The sequence below is a fragment of the Chrysemys picta genome, chromosome 2 (genome assembly GCF_011386835.1).
Source record: "Chrysemys picta bellii isolate R12L10 chromosome 2, ASM1138683v2, whole genome shotgun sequence".
NCBI lineage: Eukaryota > Metazoa > Chordata > Testudines > Emydidae > Chrysemys > Chrysemys picta.
The window spans coordinates 279,841,916-279,863,622 of record NC_088792.1 but is presented as its reverse complement, the minus strand read 5'-3'; the positions used below and the strand labels follow the sequence as shown (position 1 = coordinate 279,863,622).

General features: G+C 41.5%; 1 protein-coding gene across 5 annotated transcripts in view; it reads left to right on the top strand.

The window, feature by feature from the left end:
* Positions 1–15,914, top strand: part of TRAPPC9 (trafficking protein particle complex subunit 9) — an 852,706-nt gene extending 836,792 nt beyond the window's left edge. For all 5 annotated transcript variants that reach the window (XM_065586245.1, XM_005291042.5, XM_005291041.5 and 2 more), the window contains exons 22-23: positions 8,275–8,498; positions 14,532–15,914. In XM_065586245.1, coding sequence (XP_065442317.1) covers positions 8,275–8,498; positions 14,532–14,711 — 404 coding nt within the window. In that variant the 3' untranslated portion in view covers positions 14,712–15,914. The remainder of the gene's footprint in view (positions 1–8,274; positions 8,499–14,531) is intronic.
* Positions 15,915–21,707: the final 5,793 nt, after the last annotated feature.

Sequence of the window (21,707 nt, the reverse complement as noted above, 5' to 3'; positions counted from 1 at the left end):
TGTTAGCTTGACCTGTGTAGCAGTTGATCAGAAGGATCTTTCTGCAAACCTGCTTGCGATGAGCAAATAAAAGTGGTTGGCCTACATTCAGATATTAGGATTATTTAAACAAACTGGGACTGTGCCAAAGAAACTAGTCAAAAGAAGTTTAGACTCAATTAGAAAAAAAAAGTCCATGGGTGCTTTAAAATTAAAGTGATCTGCTTTTGAGCCTTTAGATTAGGACTTGACACAAGCAATAAAACTCTGAACTGGTTTTCACTTTGATAGCAAATACCTTTCTCATCTAGATGAAATATCTGGCAAACCATCAAATGACAAGTCATCCTGGCTGCCAGAGGAGAAGTGAGTATGATCAGCTTGCCAGAAATTTCATCTAGATGAGAAAGGTACATTACAGAATGCATAAACACCACCACCACCAAACCCTACCACCAAACACCTAAAGATTAAACAGAAGGAATAAACTAGTTTCCGAAAATAAATCTGTGGTTCATATGTGGTCAGATTTATCTAAATGTTCAGTTAGAAGTTGGAGCCAACTAACACCCAAAGCACAGTTTTTGTTAGTGCTTTTCTTTCCAGCTAGCATAACCCTGGCATTTAGCTTTAATTGAAGAAGATTGTACTCCATCCAAATGTTTATAATAGTCAGAGATCGAACAGCACTGAAACTGAACGCTGATCAAGTGTCTGTTGAGGGTAAACTTGGGAATTAAATTGAACATTAGCATTATAGTGATGAGGGGGAAGAAAGCTTACTCAGTCCAAGTGAACAAGTTTGAAAAATAAAGCAATCCTTTTGAAACAGAGCCCTCAGGGGACATAAAGGCTGCCTTCATCCATTGTCAGCATAGAGGAAAGAACAGATACAAACTGAGAATGTTTCTGGGATAATTGTAATCAGACCAGTCAAGATCTATCTTCAGCAGACCAGTCACTGTGGATGACTGATGAAATAGAAAAAAACTGACAAGTATCAAAGATTACTCACTGCTTACTTTGCTGCAACAATGTTTTAAATGGTGTATCTCTTTTTAATTACTTATGGAAGAAATAAAATGACTAATTCAATTTTAAAATGTTTTGTGTATGGGAAAGATTGCCAGAAATCAGGCAGCTAGGAAGGATTATGAAATGGGTTGGCTGTTTCAGTAGTTCATCTTAGCGTTTTATCATTTATTTACTATACCTAATCCCCTGTTCTCCGCATTGTATGTTTGCAGAAGTGTGACTGTTATGTCACTTGAAGGACTCTGGCTCAATTGTTGGTATTTCCAGAAAGTTAGATTGACTTTGTCTATGCTTTAGAATCATTCCATCTCAAAAGACCTGATCTAAAGATGTACTGAGCACCTTTGTAGTTGCTCTGACTTCAGTGGGAGCTGAGAACGTTCAGCATTTTACAGCATAAGGCTTTAGAATGGTCAATTCTAAGGATAAAATCCTAGCACAATTTTAAACTATTACTATATAAATAGCTATGCATGTTTATGCATGGTATAGTTGTTCGCTCCAATGGAGTAATGTTATGGATGAATTTAGCTCAATATTTTTTCTGTATTAAAGTGAATGAACCGAAGGATGTTGCTCCAAGTTAAAATGGTTGGGCTTGGTATGAGAAACTGATCTCAAACACAAACAGTAGAATTTATGCAAATACATGTGATGCTTTCATGTTATTAAATAACCATTTGGCCTGTGCTTGAGGAGCATGACCAGGAACATAGAAGCAATAAGTTTTTATTAATATCTTTTGTTTGGATTTATCCAGCTATGAAAAGACTGCAGGCCTCATAATGGACAAACAAACATAACCAACCCTATTGCTCAATGTGTAAATAATCTGCACCATCGTTTGGAAAATGAAGGGGAAATGCTCTGCACAAGAAAGACTAAGGGAGGACTAGAGAGACAGAAACAATGCTTGGGTTTGGTTGTTGAATAAGGTACTTACCGGAGTTCAAAAGAGCTTGGTATGTGGAAAGAATGCTGCACAGAACCTGAACACTCCTCTGTCAAAACTGCTTACTCAAAATGAAATAAGAGGCTGCCAGAAACTGTTTCTGACTTGACGCATAAAAGGAGGGACAAGGTACTTGCTTAATCTAAAACTGCCAGACAAAAGAATCCGCTTGAATCAAATACTGGGTTTATTTGTGGTAGGGTGATTTCTCTCCATCCTGAGACTTCTCCATTTTGTTTTGTTTTTTAAATATATATAACCAGGGTCAAACTGAATTGTTCGGTGTATTTGCAAATGGTAACTTTTGCTGATTTTTGCTCTGTGTGCTCCGGAGCTTTCCCTATAAAAATCTGAACGAATGTTACCCCTCAGGAAAAGAGAAGGTTGAAGCAGTTCCAAACAGCACTTCTGGCCCTGAGATTGCTCTGCTAGCAAAACTGGAAGCCAAACTGGCATGGCTACGGCTTTTAATCATCACTTTATACTGTGTGTACACAAAATAACTGAATCATTCTGTGACACCGTTTCACTGCAGTAATTCCTGCTTGGGCTCTCTTTCTTTAGCTTTTCTCCACCCAAGTATCTGATGCATCTTATCTAGAGATTTCAGTGTTATTGCTGTTCCTCTTCAAACTGGCTGTGTCTACACTACGGACCCTTACACCACAGAGCGGTACCACTGCAGCTGCGCCGCTGTAAGATCTCCTGTGTAGCTGCTCTCCCACCGGCATAATTAAACCACCCCTATGAGTGGCAGTAAATATGTCGGTAGAAGAGCATACACCAGCGCTTTTGTCTGTTAAAAGATAGTGTAGACAAAGCCTTAGTGTTCCACTCTCATATATACAGATTAGCAAAACTAACCTCCTTCGCACAGTTATAACAACATTTTAAAAAAGCCTATCTAAAGAACCCCCTGCAACGATCACACTGCAGCTGGTTTCCGTCTGCGTTTGTGGGCTTGAAGATCAGTTTGTATCTGTCAAGTGAGTGAGTTTATTTACTCCTCTAGCCATCTGCTGCTTTAAATTTTGTTAACCTTCTCATTTGAATAAATTAAGCTCTGTCTAAGATTTATTAAAAATCCCAGACCAGATTCTCAGCTGGTGTAAACTGTTTTAAAAAAAAAAAAGAGAGAGAGAGAGAGAGAATTGAAGCCAGTGCAGCTACACCAATGGATGTTATGGTCCCTGGTCTTTAATGGCAAATATCTGATTGAAAACTCTTTCCCTCAATATGAGGAATAGTACAAATCACCCACACAATACAGTATGTATCTCAAAATCAATATAAACTTTGGAAGATGAGTGTAAACATTGCCAGAATATGTATTTTCATTGAGGATAAACATTCAGACTCCCATTGGTATGCTGTTTTCCAAGCCAAACTTTCACAATGGTGCATAGGGAATTCTGTGCACAAATCCAATTAACCATGACAGTATCTGTACATAGAACTTTCAGCGCACAAGTTTAGAATTATAGCTCTGAGTTGCCAAAGCTCACACAGAAACTGTATTGGAATTGGGCAAATAACAAGGGTATGTAAAGTATTCTGCTTATTTTGTATTAATATATTTAGATATTGATTTTGAGACAAGTTAATAGTAATTGGTATTTATTTACAAGTCAAGTTTTCATCAGATGATTCTACCGATACAGTATCTTTCATCTGAGAATCTTAAAGCACTTTAGAAACATTAGTTTGCCTTTGTAAAGCACGTTAAAACAATGGAAGAAAGATGTTATATGAATTGTGAAATATTTTTTTACTATTATTCATAGTTAAATCTCCCAGCTTCCCTGTGGTATATATTAATCTAGTGTGTAAGGTAGGTAACAAAAGGATGAACTCGCACAGAGGTTAAATGCCTTGCCTAAATCAGGGAATCAGTAGGCGGGCCAGGGCTCCTAATTCTATCTATTCACCTAATTTCTTATATTGTGCTAATTCAATACCTTCCATCCTGGGTTCTAACCACTAGACAATGTTTCCTCTCTCAGTACATATGTCTTCACTAGCATATGTAATAATAATAAATATATTGCACTTATATAGAGCAATCCACCAACCATCAGTTTGGTGATGCAGGACAGACAATATGCCCTCTAGGGCTTTCTCTTCTTTAATTTCTAGCATTGCAATGTATTGCGGTAAAGCATGTGAAGGTATTTTCTGCACCAGGCATGTGCAAGTAAATGAAATATAAGGGGTACATGAAAAGTAAAGGAGAGAAAAGAAAAAGGACTCATTCCATTGCTTTATTTTGATATCTAGGAATAAAGCATTAAACTCTCCTCCAGTAACAGACATCCAAACCTTCATGTTTCTTCCCTGACAGCTTGACTTTTCCCTGCACCTATTATATTTTGTATCAATGCTTACATTAGACTCTTGTCTTCTAATTTTCTGAAACACTGATTATCTTTTATCTGAATTCTAGCAAGATTTAGATACTTCCACTATTTGCTGTTTCATATGACTCAGAGCAAGCATATATTGAAGCCAGTAATGATTCACTTGCAAAGCAGTGGTGTGAGCAATCGCAGCTTTTATATGCCATCTGTGTTAGTAAGCTGAATCCACAGAAAATGGACCCTATACACATGGCTTTTCCTCTGTCCATGGATTAAAGTATGTAAGTGGATCCATATGGTACAGTAGGTGCTTTCTGTGTCAGGAAGGGGGTGAAACTGCATGTCAAATCAAGAGGCTTTCTCTGCTGAAACATAGCTGTTTCTAAACACTGCTTATTGTAGTATTCTACAGCACAGATGCACGTGTTTTGTCATTTGGCATGTTATTGAGATAGTTGGCTTTATAACTACAAATGTACAGCCTACTGCTGTGAGGACAGGAAATAATTAGTCCATCTACTGACAGACAGGCAGACACACAAAACTCCTCTCTCTTTGTGTCTCTTTCTAAATCAATGTTTAGTGAACTGATTTTCAGGAATACCAAAGAAAATTGATTTGTTGGAGGTGGGTATAATTTCCTCACCTTCTTGTGGATTTAATATTTTCATTTAAAGATGTTGTGAAGCAACAGTCTAAACTGTTATTACATGATGGGGACAGTGAGCAAAAGTTTCATCCATAATTCCTGCATCCGTGCGTGGAGTTGAAAACCTAATGGCAAATAGATGAGTAGCTTTAAAATAAAGACTCATGCACTTAGCTCCTTGAATATTTCTGAAGATTCATGTGAGCCAGAGGCAGTCTTTGGGGCCAGTAAAGCACACGGCTGCAAGACCCCAATGTACGAGGCAACCAAAGTAAAGGGTAATTTTTAAAAAATGAAAGCACTTTCTCCATGAGAGAACCATGAAAAGAAATAGAGCACTTGGGCTGAGAGAAAGAAGCAGTTGGTCTCCGCTTCTGCAGCAGTAGGCTGGAGAACGTTAAGTTTACATACATACAGACACACATTTTTGTGTGAGAAATCAGTCAGTTAAGTTTGGAACATGTCCCCAACGACCATCTTGCTAGCCTACCCTGAAGTCCTTAGACAGTCCTATAGAACTGGGGTTATCAAACTGGAGGGGGAGTGTGGAATATATTCTGCAGGTGTGTGAGAAACTTTAGGGGGAAAAAACTTTCTGTGCACATTCAGAGCTGGGCGTCCGGAGAGCAGCAGCTACAGGCCAGGGACCCAGCTCTGAAGACAGCACCGCTGCCAACTGCAGCATAGAAGTAAACGTGGCATGGAATGGCTCTGCCTTCAGAGCTGGGCAGCCGAAGAGTGGCGGCTGCTGGCCGGGTGCCAAGCTCTAAAGGCAGCACCGCTGCCAGCAGCAGCAGAGAAGGAAGAGTGATAATGCCATACCATGCCACCATTACTTCTGTGCTGCTGTTGGTGGTGTAACCTACTACAGACACAAAATAGGGGGGCGTGTGATCAAATAAGTTTGAGAATAACTACTGTAGAAAGTAGTGTGACCATGCTGTGCAGAAGACCGTCACGTTTGGGTGCGGTGGTACAAAAATAGTTTTGCAAGTCCTCCTCAAAATGCTATGGTTGACTGTGAAGTGTGTTCCTTCTAATCATGTAAACTGTACATCCTATTGGAAATGGAAATGTTTTGCTTAAATAGGCCTCATTTTCAACCGTACCACTGGAATGTTTCTAAAAAGTGACATATATAACACCAGCAGCTTGGTCTCCTTGTGTCAGCGTCATGTCTGCTCCGACTGTTGTACCTCTCGTGTAGTGTACCTGCTTCTTGCTGCTGTGACATGGCAGCTGTGGTCAAAGGGAAGTTTAGAGATCACTTCCTTTGACTGATCAGCCTGTCATTTGCTGAATGGATCTGTCAAAAAATGTTAATTTCTGAACTTGTTTCTTCGTTCTTGCTAGCTGTTTTCTTCATTGGTGCTTCAAGGTTTGTTCAGTTTGCCAGGTTCAATGGGCATCATAGAAGGATAGATCATATTCTGCTTCACAATGCAAAAATCAAAAACTCGCTGTTGTGAGAAATATGCTCTCTCCAAGCTGAGCATGTCTGGAGAATAAGAACTAATATCTGTAAGAAATGAAGGCACATTCTGATTAATACAACTCAAACCTTCTTTGAAGAAGTGTAACACTGTGAATCCCACAATGGCTGTAATAGGGGAGGAGGTTGGAATAATGGAACTGAACAACCCCATGAATGTGAGATATCCTGAGTACATGTATCCACTCTGAATGGTCTCTCTCACATGTGCTCAAAGCTTTTCCCTGTCTCTGAACAAGAGGCTGTTGTGAAATAGAAATGCTCTAGTATCTACAGTACATCAGAGATAAATTTAGTCTGTGAAGTACACTGATATTGCACAACTGGAAACCCTTTCAGAGTGGGGAATTATGCTAGCAATTTCACATTGTATAGGCAATGAATCATTTCACTGCTGTACAAGCAAATGGGCAGTGGTACTGGGCACACTCACTTGGATTGCAGTTAGTCCAGGAGCAGGGCCGGCTCCAGCATTTCTGCTGCCCCTCCCCCCCCAAAAAAGCTGTGATCGCGATCGGCGGCGGCAATTGGGGAAAAAAAAAAAAAGCCGTGATCGGCGGTGGCAGTTCAGCGGCAGGTCCTTTGCTCCTAGAGGGAGTGAGGGACCTGCTGCCCCCGAATTGCCATAGGTGCTGCCCCTCTCCCTGGGCCGCCCCAAGCACCTGCTTGTTAAGCTGGTGCCCTGGAGCCGGCCCTGCCCAACAGTAACCAGTTTAGAGGCATTATATTTACTGCTATCTCCATGAGAAAAAAAGAAATAAATGAAAACTGTAAAGTAAAAATAAGAATCTCAGAATGAAATAAAGTGCAATAAGTAGACAAGCTTTTATTGCCACTGTAACATTTTGAAATCCCATTTTTTCTTATTGCTGGATATTAGTGTATGTGATATATATATATATATATATTACATTGCAAACCCCAACACAGACTGTCCTGCTTTAAAAGGTCACCTTATTAACAGGGAGATTTATTTCTGGCTATGACACATGGACATGTGGGCATCCAGAAAAGGATCTATTGCCAGTTACAGTTTGTATTTGAGAATTGTGTATAGCTCCCCTGCCCACTCCCCCAGCTGACTACCTGGTTCTTTCTGCTCAATACTTATGCATAAAGAACAGGTGGAATGCAGCTTACATATGGTCAGGTCTTTACTTAGGTCAGATTATGGTTTTTACTTAGGCCAGATTATGATTTGCACTGCATGAGGGTGCAAGGAGCTGCCTCCTCCTCCACCTCTGCATAGGGCTGGCCTCTCCAAGCTCAAGGATGGCTCCAAATAGCACCACTGGCTGTGCTAACATCCCCAGAGGAGGCAGGGTGAATATAAGTCTGTAGCTTTAGCACACCAGCCAGTAGAATGGGGTTGGCAGTTATTCACACTGAAAGTATCTGTTGTTCTTTGTGTATGGAAAAATGTAACAAACTTTTTTCTCTCTTATAAAGGCGGACAATTAGCCGCTGACAGGTAATAGGCCTCAATGTTCAATTGGTCAATGAAAGTAATGTGTGGGTTTCTTACTGGATGATTCCTTCGTTGTCATTGAGGACTCCGTGGCATTTTTTGCAAGACACGGGGTGTAAACCCTAGTATCCTAGCTAAATTTTAATTTCCATAATTCCATTATACCTGCTAAAATGCCTTCTGAGGTTTCATTGCAGCTACACAGTATATGTCTTTACTCCATAGCCTAAACCGCTGTGAATTGTTGCTGTGCATCTTTCAGGATTCTCATGGAGACCAATTTTAGTGCTGTTCCTACAGCAAAAGTCCTAAATAATGTGAAATTCATTTCTTGTATTGCAGATGTCTTGGTGGATGGAAAGGTCTGTGACTGTGACGTTGTAGTAGACTGCAAAGTCGGGGACCCCATCGCATTGGAGGTGAAGCTGACCAACTGGAGCAAACACAGTGTGGGCCCATTTGCTCTAACGGTGATCCCATACCAGGATTACCAAAATGGAGTGCACAACTACGAGCTCCATGATGCCATCACCTTTGTTGGATCCAACACCTTTTATATTGATTCAGTGAGTCTTTCTTTTTCATAGTCCACTCATCTGCATGACAGATCGATATGCCAAAACAGATGCCAACATATGCAGCTTAATATTAGTGAATTCTATTGTAGGTGAGGGACTGACAGCCCTGGAAACTGAACTCTTTTATTTATTCATACCAGAGGTACAGCATAGGCAGCTGTCATGCAAACTTCTCCATACTGGCCTAACAAACTTTCTTAACCATGACCTAAAGGGCTCCACTCCAAAGAAGAATTCAGCTTTGTGCCTATTGAAACCTTGATCTTTCACTGATATTGCCAACAAGGGCTAAGAGGTTTCAAAAGTAACTCGTGATTTTGGGAACTTTAGTATTTGGCTGCACACTTTAAAGAGGCCTGATTTTCCAAAAGTACTGATGTTGACCAGTGGTCCCAACTGGTGCCAATAGAGGGTGTTGGGTTCTGTGATGTAGAAAATCATTTCCATGTAATGGTTTAGGATCACTAATTCCTTTGACACAGGCCACTCGGATGTCAATAGCTTTTGGTCACTACCAAGCTGGCAAAATTTGAGTTAGTACCATTGATAAAAGATTTAATACAATACTGCCAATCCCCTGAGTCATTCAACCCCACCAGCGTTTAGAGTGTAAAGAACTTTTTCTGCAAGGTAATGGAAATATCCTCCTGGCTGAACAAAGAAACGGCAAACAATTTTTAGTCAGGCTATGAGGAAATGCCACAGACTGAAATAGAGAAAATGAGATAAACATTAAAGACCAATAAGATGAGCATGTTCATTCAGTTGTCACTTAACATACATTTCTAAAGGCTGATCTCATCATTTTGATTTTTCAATTTTTAAAAAAATCATAGACTCATAGACTTTAAGGTCAGAAGGGACCATTATGATCATCTGGTCTGACCCCCTGCATGCTGCAGGCCATAAAACCATCCCTACACCTTCCCTGGACTCTGCTGTTGAAGTCCCCAATCCTGTTTTTAGTGACTGCAATCGGCAGAGACCCTCCTGCTAGAGATCCCTGCCCCATGCTGCGGAGGAAGGCGAAAAACCTCCAGAGGCTCAGCCAATCTGCCCTGGAGGAAAATTCCTTCCCGACCCCAAATGTGGCGATCAGTAAGACCCCGAGCATATAGGCAAGAGTCTCCAGCCCGACCCCGTTAGCCATTATACTATTTACCCACCATTGCTTGGCTTTCCTTGACTACTATGTTTTACCATTAAACCATTCCCTCCATAAACTTATCTAACTTTATCTTAAAACCAGACAGGTCCGTCGCCCCCACCGTTTCCCTCGGTAGGCCGTTCCAATATTTCACCCCTCTGACGGTCAGAAACCTTCGTCTAATTTCAAGTCTGAACTTCCCCACGGCCAGTTTGTATCCATTCGTTCTGGTATCCACGTTAGTACTAAGCTGGAATAATTCTTCTCCCTCCCTTGTATTAATCCCTCTAATATATTTAAAGATAGCAATCATATCCCCTCTCAGCCTTCGCTTTGTCAGACTAAACAACCCAAGCTCCTCTAGTCTCCTTTCGTACGACAGCTTTTCCATTCCTCTGATCATCCTAGTGGCCCTTCTCTGCACCCGTTCCAGTTTGAGTTCATCTTTTTTAAACATGGGAGACCAGAACTGCACACAGTACTCTGTGTTAAAACCATGCAAAAAATGTTGAGTGTCCCTACTAAGAAGAGTTAAGCTTTCTCTCAAGTCTAGAGATTTCAAGTCAGAGAGATTTTTGTTCCTGAGGCAAAACACTGAAGATTATTTAAAGATACAAAAAATCAAAGAGGAGTGAAAAACAGAGGAAAAATACTGAAAGAAGTTGTAAGGAATATTCTGATTCTGGTAGCATATTAAATAAACATGAAGAGAGAGTGAGTGTATGGTCAGGTCTTTACTTAGGTCAGGTCTTAAGTTATCCAGTAAAATATGACTGTCAAAACTGAATATGTAAGTGAATCTGAGCTGAAGAGAAATTAAAGGTTAACCACTGGAGACTCAATGTTCATGTTTTTTCAACTATACAATATATGCAGAAAATAGATTTTTTTAAAGCTAGCGAGTACAGAATTTATCATCAGCCTGAATTTTACTGGATCCTAATGGTATTGTTTGCTGAATAATTTCAGCTTAAATGTGTCAACAGAAATCATCAAGAGAGGGATTTCTTGACCTGGGGCTATCATTCTGACAATGTTGATTTAGAATCAGAATTCCAGTGCTTAAGTACCCAATTGTGGAAGAGCCTTGCCCATGAGGTTAGCAAGGGAGAAGGCAGAAGGCAGTGAAATATATTCTGCTTTATGATTGGGTCTCCCCTGAGGAGAGAAGCCAAGAGGTTATTTCTCTTGTGAATACCTGGGTGCAATTTCAGCATTCCCCTTGCTGTTGAGACCAATCAAGCACTTCTATTGTAAACACAATCCCTTATTAAGGTAATGGGGGGGGGGGGTTGTTGTTGTTTTTTGTTAATTTGTCCAAATTCTGACTCAAAAAAGGCCAAGGGAAAAAATGTGAACTTCTGAGACAAAAAGTATTCTATTCTGTGGTATTGGTATCAGGGCTTTTCCTACAGTAAATCCCAAAGATAACATATTGTCATACTTCCTTAGGGCTCTGAATACTGATCACAGAAGGAAATTTTTTCAAACAGTATATCTGATGTTATCAGTCTCTCTCATATCCTTCCATATTGACTCATTAATCAGTGGCAAAAAGTAAATTTCAGAAATCGATATCCTCGTTTTTGTATTTTGGGTATTGATACTGTGGGGAGAAATGAGTGCTACCCAGAATTATGATCAAGGTCCAAGCCAGACCTCAAAAAAACCTTAGGTCAGAGATTGAAAGAGTTCAGTGAATCTGTATTCTCTTTTTATAAACAGACTGATACATCAGACCAGATTCTCAACTGGTGTAAATCAGCCAGTTTTTACCAGCAGAGTGTGGCCCATCATTACATTGGCACAGAAATGGGTTGGTCATCAATGTTTACCTTTCTGGACCGAACTGCTATCCTCCACTTTAGCTTCTTACCAAGACTCCTAGAAGTTCACTCCCAGAAAATCTTTTTAGTTTTCAGACTAGGCTTGAATTTGTTTCTGGACGTATCTGGAGCAGAGTGGGGTTAGATAGACAGACAGACAGACACACACACACGAACACACACACATTTCAGTGCACACTTTGTTATGCAGCACACAAAAAGTGTTTGAACTATTACTTTAAAAGACAAAAATCATGATTTTTCATTTCACTCCATAAAGAATGGAGAATGGTCAGTTTCCCTTGGAGTTGAAAGTCCATGTTCACTTTCTCACTCTCTATAATGAAGTTGTGTTTGGGTCCTTCAGTTTCAAACAATGCAGGGATCTGTCTGTATTAAAAAAAACAACCTGTTTTATTGGTTTTTTTAATCTTTAAAATATAGGAATTTTAAGTTATGCAAAATGTTTGTTTTTGACATTTAACTTTTAGTCTGTGTTAAAACTACTTGACACTGTCCATTTAAAACATGAAAGAAAGATGAGTTTATTAGTAATCAACAAGATTGTGATACATATTACCAGATATAGGAATTTGAGATGTGAGATAACAGTGCAGAGCCTAATTGATTACAATACTTTTGCATTGATTGAGATTTCTCTTGGCTGTATCTTGGCCACCTTAAACCTAACCACTTTAGTAATACTCCTTCGGCTCTTACTAATGATTTATCTGATTAGTTGCTCAGACCAAGCTGATATTTGTCAAATTAAAAGCAAAAAAAAATCTAACTGCCCTGGAAATTTCTGTAACTATCAGCAATTCATGTTTCCTTGTGTTCTCTGTGATTACCAATATTGTTTTCAGTGTGTGTGTGTTTGAATGTGTTTTTACTAGATGGCTTAGGACAGAGGTAGTCAATAAGCAGACTGAGGGCAAATCCAGACCACCAGACACTTTTGACCGGACTCTAGAATCCTTTTATTTATTTATTATTAATTTCTCTGGACCCTGGACCTTGACTATACTTTGACCAAGAATTTGGACCTTGACAAAAAATAATGGACTACCCCTGGGCTAGGGGGTTGGTAATGGGAAAAAAACATTTCATTGTGGTTGACAGTTATTTTGAATCAGCGCAGGAATAACGATCAGCAACTCTTTGACAGCTCCTCAGTGTCCCATGTGAAACAAGTGAGGAGCATCAGTGTAGTTTAAGTAAAACTGTAAAATCTTTGGGGCAGAGCCCATCTTCCATATATCTGCACAGTGTGTACCACAATGGAAGCTGAGTTCCTGATTGGGACCTCTAAATGCCACAGCAGTATAAATAAATACTATTAATAAGTTCAAAGCCATCAAATATCTACTTTACAAAAGCTACCAGCACAAATGTTGCCTTTAATAGCAAGAGGCCAACCGCTGACTAGGACAGGAAACTGTATTTCCACTCTGACCCCTAGATGACAGCAGGCAGCAAGGGCAAGTTGGCACGGTAGCTTACCTGTGTTATCTCAAATGTGTGGTTAAACAGAGGGTTGTGTTCTCACCTGCTGTCTATATTGCACCTTTCACAAACACTAAGTTCACTTTAAAAGAAAAATAATAATAATGAAAAATATTTTTCTTTTTTACTTGAGCATTTGTTCAGGTCTCTATTTCCCGGGTATTGTATTGGGAGTGATGAGGATCACCGTGCTTAGTGTTGTAGCCTTTCTGTAACGCTGCCTCTGCAGAGCCCTCCCTAAATCATATACCCTGTCACATGACTCCTATAGAATGGCTTTGCATAGGCCTGATCCTGCAAGATGCTGATAAACTTCCACCCCCAATTAATTTCAGCATGTCTTGGCGGCACTCAGCATCCTGCAGGATCAGTTCGCTGCAGAACAACATTCATTGGCAAAAAGCAACAGAGGGTCCTGTGGGACCTTTAAGACTAACAGAAGTATTGGGAGCAATACTTCTGTTAGTCTTAAAGGTGCCACAGGACCCTCTGTTGCTTTTTACAGATTCAGACTAACACGGCTACACCTCTGATACTTGATTCATTGGCAAGTAACATTTCTTTCTGGACCTCCCCATTCAGTTTCCTTCAACTTTTTGAAACAGCGGTGAAATTTGTGGAGACGTTTCAGTGACGTCTGCTCAGCCTTTATGGCTCCAACTGAGCAAAGCATGTGACAATATCAGCCCAGTTCAGCAAAGCACGTAGTTAATTTTAGGTATGTAAGAGGCCCCGCTTGCAGTCACTGTCACTATTCATGAGCTTAAATTTAAGCCTGTGCTTATATGCTTTGCTGAATAGGGATAGGATTATTCACATAATTAAAGTGAAGTGCATATTTAAGTGCTTTGTTGAGTTTGTGTGTGTGTATATATAATTTGAATTGCTGTGTGATGAAAGGCTCTATATAAACGTGAAATAATACTTCAATATACTATACTTAATTGGGATGTGCTAATTTAGGATGGCTGTCTTACTGGGATGTCTCCCACTAAATTCATTTAGCCCAATGATGGTGAAGTGTGTTGCGTATTTGGACAGAATTACCATAAATGCTACTTTATGGGGATGAATTTAGCTATTGCCAAGTGGTTAAATGGTGTTTAGCAAGGTGTTTAGTAGGTGTGAAATTCTAAGAACCAGTCTTTTAATACACAAGTTGCTAAATAAGGATTAAGAGTTAGATGTTCCTGGGTGTTCTGGAAACCTCTGATGGCTTCTGCCAAAGACAGCTACATTCTGGTAGAGTCAAGAGAATCTGTGTTCTAGTCAGAGCTCTGCCAGAGACATGCTGCAGGGCTTGGGGAAAACTCATTTAACTTCATTCTCATTACATCAGTGTTACCATCAATAAAAAGGGGATAGCAACATTTACTTTCTTGGGGTGGAGGTGAAGGGGGTTTGTGAGGTTTAGTTCATGGATATTTCTAGAGCACGTTGGGGTCCTTAGATGGAAGAAGTTATAGAATGGCAAAGTATTACTATTATTTATTATTTACCAAATTTGTTTTATTCAGCTAACTTCCACCCTTTCTCTTTCAGGTGAAACCAACCAAAAATTCTGTGTGTTTTGGCGCCCTGCTCTTTCTCTATACAGGTGATTTTTACTTGAACATCAAGTTTCATGAAGACAACTCCAGCAGGGAGCTTCCTCTTTCTTGGTTCTGCCTGCCCAGTGTTCACATTCGTGCTACGGAGCCTGTGATCCAAACTAAACTGTAAATGTACCATATGATATTGGATTAGCCACAGTGCACAGAAACACTTGACATGTCCTCTGCTTGACCCCACTTTGTTTCTTTCCAACCCCAGACCACAGGCCTTTCTTTAGAGGCACAGCTGAACACTTTTAGAATTGGCTGAAGTCATTTGGGCAGCTGCCTTTGCTTATTTGGAAAGGAGTGATGGAATATAATGTACTGGATCTCCCCCCACCCTCTTCCAAAAAGCCTGTGGTAGCCACTAAGGGAAAAATTCTTCTCTTCCTGATAGCCAGCCATGCCTCCCCATTGATATCAGTGGATTTGCAGGTGTGTATGTGAAAGCTGAATTTAGCCATGAGCTTGAAGGTCTTAGCTCCAATCTGAATGATACCTAAGGATATATTGTCAGCACTTGAACAAGAGTTGTGTTTCTCCACTAAATTCCCACCACCACCACACTGAATACACCATTTGGGACCTATTTTCTCAGTCAGTTTCTTCCTATGCTTGTTTCTAAACCCTTTGTTTGCTGGGTATATTGGTGTCTTTCTAACTCAGAATAAATGTAAGCCATGCAATAGCAGACCAGTTTTTTTTCTTTCCCACCAGATTCTAAGGAACGCAGCAGCAGTAATGCCTTTTAATTTGTTACTTATTGCAGGAAATAACGGTAACTGTATCTCCAGTTCTTCTTGATAGAATAGGCATGATCCCAAAAAGAGCTCTCCGCCCCTCCTTGGTCACAGTGCAGTTACTTCCCTTTGTGCATCAGTAAACAAGAAAAGAAGGAAAGCAAGACAGATAGAAATGTTTCTATTTTTGCCAGAAAGGAGAGAAGCCAAGTATTTGCCTGCCTGTGGGTAGCCTATGATGTCAGAGTGCCACAGGCCTGTTTCAATGGCAGTTGGGAGCCATTTCAAGCATTTGCAGGCCCCTTAAAATGCCACCAAGATGAATCTGCTGATAGTTTTTAAAGCTTTTCACAAGAAATTGTTTCCAAACGTCTACTAATCAGGATTAGACAGGCCAGGCCAGGCCAGACTATGGTATTTTCTTCTTTTCTTTGTCGAATGAATAAAATAAAATGTTACGGAATATCTGCTGCAAGATACTTCACTGTGGCTGTAGCTGCCAAATGTACTGTAAATTTGCTTTACTGTGTTGTCTTTTACATAGAAGCTTTGAATAAAGAGGCCAAGGCTTTCCCTAGGTGAAGCACTGATGGTGTCTGATCTGTACGTGAATTTTTCTTTGCTGTGTGAGTCATATTTGTATCTAAACATGCAAATAACCAAATACATATTTTATTCAGATATGATGGCTTTACAGCCCACTCCTACTGGCAAAATTCTCATTGTCTTCAATAGAAACACAATCCTGTCCAGGCTCAATTGAATGATGAATCCTGCAGTTTTTGAATGGCAATAATGCAAAAATATTCCCACTTGAACAGTAGTTTCTAAGCATGAGGGAGCTTTTGCTTCAGGCTATAGTATCTACATTTCCGGTACATTCAAGCAGCAGTGATTCCGTTTGCTCCAAAATTTTGTTTGTCACAACACAGTGAACGTTTGCTTTTGAGTTGGAGGAAACATCTATCTAGCGCTTTAGGATTTCAGAGGAAAAGGTCTCTACAGTTCAAATGACTGTCTAAAAAGCCTGTTTGGAACGACAAATTCTTCTGTCAGCTGCAAAGGGGTGCAATGTCCTGTGACAGCAGTAATAGTTCCACAGCTTTGTACTGCTCTTCTTAGGGCAGGAAAGCCTGACAGGGAAGAGCCTCTGAGTGACTCGAGCTTGGCACCTTCTTTACGTTGGCAGAGCTCCAACGAACAGAGCTGTGCGGTGGGGCCAAACTTGCTGCATACCATCGCCTGCCTATGTGGGTGTTAAGGGAAGAAGTGAGGTGAGTGGGAATTCAGTTTCTCCAGAAAGGCTTTTCTTTTCTTGCATGCGCCCATACTGCATAATGTGATCCAATAATATTACAGTTCCACCACACTCTAAATTGAGATTAATTCAGTAATCCCCAAAAGATATTCTTCGTGGTACAGTTGCTGCTAGGAATAAAGCTAAGGCTTTACGAGGACCACATTTATCTGGGTGTGAGACAAAAATATTGATGGATACCCTAGCTCTGAGACTGTTAATGGAAGATTTTCTCTCTCTCTCTCTCTCTCTCTCTCTCTCTCTCTCTCTTCGAGTAGAGGATGTTGTACTGTGAAACCTGTACTGATGTGCAATCCTCTGGTATAATGACCAGGGAAATAGCACCATTTTACCATTAAAGGGCTAATCCAAAGCCCATCCAAGTAATTGGAAACACTCCTGTCGAATTCGATGGGCTTTGACTCAAGCTCTAACAGCTGTCATTGTAATAAAAAAAAGCTGCATGTTTCTCAACCTTGGCTTCCAAAATGGTGTTTTAATTCTGCAGTATGTGCTCACTAACATAAGCTTTTATATATATATATATATGATAATACTCTGCCACATGTTAACTTTGGCACTTCTAATATCTTTCCCAGCTTTCTTACACGTTTACCTATCAGGGTAAGAAAGCTGAAATGTCACACTGTGGTGTAGTCTTAATGCTGAGGCTTACCTGTGACGAGCGTTAAGTGGTGATGTCGTTTTGTGGGAATATATTCAGAACGAGCTCATTTTTTGTGTTTAAAATAGAAAATTACAACTGTCAGAATTGGGGTCCAGTGGTTTGAATAAAGGACTATGCTTATCTGATCTCCTGTCCTTTTCTAGAAATGCAAGCTGATTTTACTTCTCCTTGAAGCATCCAGCTATTAATTCAAACATAATGAGCCAAATTGTGCTTTGTTATACAACTGTAAATCTGATAGGACCGCACTTAGTAATTTAAACCTCAGCTCCTGAGAGCAGAAATTGGCCCAATACACTGGAGAAACTTAAGACGTGTAAATTCAACTATGCAAATACATATCTAGCTTCTGTTATTTATACATCTGCCTCTCTCTGCTGCATGTAAGTCTTGGTAGTGTCCCTGTATGACTTTACTGGTAGTAATAATGTATCACGTGGTGCCACAAGCACCACCATGTCCCTACAGAGTGTCTGGGTCTGGAATTAATATAATTAATCTTTGTCTTCTAAGGTAAATTTAGTGCTAATCAAAGGTGCCAGATTCACAGTGCTGTTCCTGTTTGTCTCTCCATAAAGCAGGTACCGCATGAATGTTAGCAGTGCAAGCTTCCTAACGCTGCCTTGCCAATGCACCTTAACCCTAAATTGGAGGGAAGGCCTTTAGAGGTGAGAGGTTACTTCCATCTCCATGCCCATTCCATCCTCAGCCTGTCAACTGGGACTGCTGAGCTGGGTGTTGAATAGTAGGGCCGGCCTGATGGCAATTCTTGTGGTGGGACGGATACCTCTTCATTAGACAATATACTGAAACCATCAGCTCATTTCAGATATCTGACAGCTGCCTGGCAGCCTGTCAATAACTTTGTTACTATGGTCCTGGTTCAAGGTACTTAAGGACGTGCCTAACTTTAACCATGTGAGTAGTCCCATTGTCTTCAATGGGAACACTCGCTTATTTAAAGTTAGGCACCTTGTTGAACCAGCACCTAAATGTGTGGTCTGTACTTGAAATAGTGATCGTGGGGATAAAAGAGCACATGTCCCATTCCTGAGCTCACGGGCTCCAAGTAAGTGAGAGGCAAACTCGCAGCCACACCAGGGCTGCTCGCTCTGCTGCTGTGGTGAGTCAGTCTTTTGATGACTGGGTCCGGTGGCTTGCGCCCGCCCACCCCCGGAACCTTAATCGGTGCTGCAGTGAGTCGGCACTGAATAGAGCCTGCCGTGTGTTAGCCCTCTGGCATGCAGCAACAACCTACCCCCGAGCAGAGCCTGGGTCAGATGACCCCAGGCTCAGGGATGTCCACAACCCCAGCAGAGCTGCAGATCAGTCTGAGCAACAGCACTACCCTACCAGGAAACCTCCTGGTGCCCCCAGAAAGAATCCAGCGACTCCCAGCCTGCTTCTGCTCCTTGCCCAAGTCCTGTCCCAGTATCATCCTTGCCTTGCACTAGCCTCGCTCCAGCCTCATCACCGACCCGCTCTAGCCTTGCCTCTGCCTCCTGATCCTCCCCCTGCCCAAACTCTCAGGCTGACTATCCGGATTCAACCTTCGGCCTGTATCTGAACTCCAGCTTCAGTATCAACTTGGCTTGTCTGTGGACTCTGACCACCTGGCTGTGGACTCTGACCACAGTTCTGATTCTGGTTTGGCTATGGATTCTGAGCTCCATTTTGACACCAACCTGTCCCCAGACCTCGATTCCAGGACCACCCTTGGCTCAGGCCCAACCCGACAACCAGCTGTGATGCACACTTCAACCACTAGGCCTGATTATCTGAGGCAGTACCTGACACCGTTTGTGATGGTGCCACTAGCATGAGTCTTATCAAAGTGCTGGCCTTGCCATTTTTTATATTCTCGGGATTAATTTATTCATTCTTCAGGTGAAGATGTTTTATACCCCTTTCATGTACGCACATCAACCATAGTCATGAAGGTTTATGGGTATAAAGCACATTAATAAAGTTGGGAATGTCCATGACCAATACAGGTTTGAATGAGGATTCGAGTGGAAGAGGAAAATTGAGACAGAGGCAGATTGTAATTCAAAACAGGTGGCCGTTTATTAATGGAGGATGAATCACAACATGGGCTGGGGAGGAGCACCTCTACCAACTAACAATACAAATTCATTTGAAATAGGAACAAGTAACCAACCAAAAATATCACCAGAGCAGTAATATAAAACAGTCTATGTGCACTTAACAACAAGGAATCAGATAATCTACAACCAACTATTTACTGACAAACCAGAACAAACATACAAAACTGAGTAAACTGTAACAATTCGTCCTCTATACACTACACATGAGATTTGGTACCAAGTAATAAAGAAAAAAGACCTAACAAACAGAATATCTACAAAAATTAATATGTACATACCACACTCCAGGCGTAGCTGACCAACAGTACAGACACCAGGGACATGATGAGATGTAACCCGAGATGACACGACACGAGCCGGCTAAATCTGGAGGAGATCCTGGCTGAAAGGGTGATCAGGCCTTCCAGCTAACACGCGGACACTCCTGCTGATTTAGGCAAGGGACATAATTTTATTCGAAGACCCTTGCTCGTGCTAGCATCTGATTGGTTCCCCGCTCCTACACCAACCAGGCTCCGAGCTGGTGCCCCCTACGTAAACAGATACTGCACCCGGCACGCTAAGCTTATGCACACGGCACACCGGAACTGTAGCACACGGTACCAATGTGACCCACAATTGACCAGGCGGAAGATTCGAGAATGGTCACACGGCCCCAGTGCGTTGCACACGATACCAAGGCACTGCACACGGCACCAAGGTGCTGCACACAACACCGATGTGACCTTCTGACCGACAATTGGCCATCCAGATGCCATGACAGAGCATAGGGCTGCGACAGGGAAATCAACGTATACCAAAAGGCTATGACCACAATTACATTACCTCCATGCTAGGCGGGATGCTGCCCCTACCTTGCCTAGCTGGGATTCCTCTTCTTGCAGTCGTGCTGCTTCCAGGGCAGGCCTGAGAGCAGCTGAGTTGGTACTCATCTTTTGTCAGCTCTGCATGGTCCCATTCCCTGCAATACCCCAATCCCCAGAGCTGAAATGAAGGACACAAAACAAAAACATAACATTGTACAGACGCTTCCCAGGTTATGCAAACCCGACTTACGGAAAAAGTAAGGTCTGTAAGCTTCTGCTTCTTTTTTTTTTTTTTGCATAATTGTCCCCGACTTACGCAAAATTTGACTCACGCAGGGCGTTCTGGAATGTCTGTATTAAAGTGGCTTACATTTTATAAACTAGTTATCCCTGGAAACAAGACAAAGCATTAGTAAATGATAGCTGTTATAAGCATGTTATAAACATAAGTAGTGTGCGCTACAGATGGTTATACACACATGAATAGAGGGTGTTATTGATTACAAGTAACTCTAGAGACCAACAGGTCAATAACAATATACAACACTTGATTTACCAATCATTTAAACAGCTATTAAGCATTTATTAATCATTTATGAATGGACCCTAAATATGAAGTGTGACCTTAAAAGTGTGAAACGTAGGACTTCATAAAATTTTTGTTTTTCCCCCCAAAAAACATAAAAAGACAAAAATTCCTTGTTAAATAGCAGCTGCATCATACCCCTCTGTCCCGATATACTTACTGTACTGGGGACTGCCACAGCACCATCTCCCAGATGCTAGAGATGTGAAGAAAGAAATGCTGAAAGACACTTTACTTATAGGTTACATGGGAATTGTACATGCCCCTGTGCCTCCAAACAACACCTCCTAGCTCACTGTGATGTTTCAGCATCCACTCATTGCTCCCTGTGACAGACCCAGACCGGTGAGGTACAGGAGTCTGGTAGAGGGCAAATATACTGGTCACTGGATGAGTAGTTTTCTGTTCCCTGACTGACCAGAGCAGGGGCTGCTCTAGAGTAATCAGGAACCTGCTACAACCAGTTAAGGCAGGCAGGCTAATTAGGACACCTGGAGTCAATTAAGAAGAAGCTGCTAGAATCAATTAAGGCAGGCTAATCAGGGCACCTGGGTTTTAAAAAGGAGCTCACTTCAGTTTGTGGTGCGAGTGTGAGGAGCTGGGAGCAAGAGGCGCAAGGAGCTGAGAGTGTGCTGCTGGAGGTCTGAGGAGCACAAGCGTTATCAGACACCAGGAGGAAGGTCCTGTGGTCAGAATAAGGAAGGTGTTTGGAGTAGGCCATGGGGAAGTAGCCCAGGGAGTTGTAGTTGTCATGCAGCTGTTACAGGAGGCACTATAGACAGCTGCAGTCCACAGGGCCCTGGCCTGGAACCTGGAGTAGAGGGCGGGCCCGGGTTCCCCCCAAACCTCCCAATTGACCTGGACTGTGGGTTCTCCCAGAGGGGAAGGTCTCTGGGCT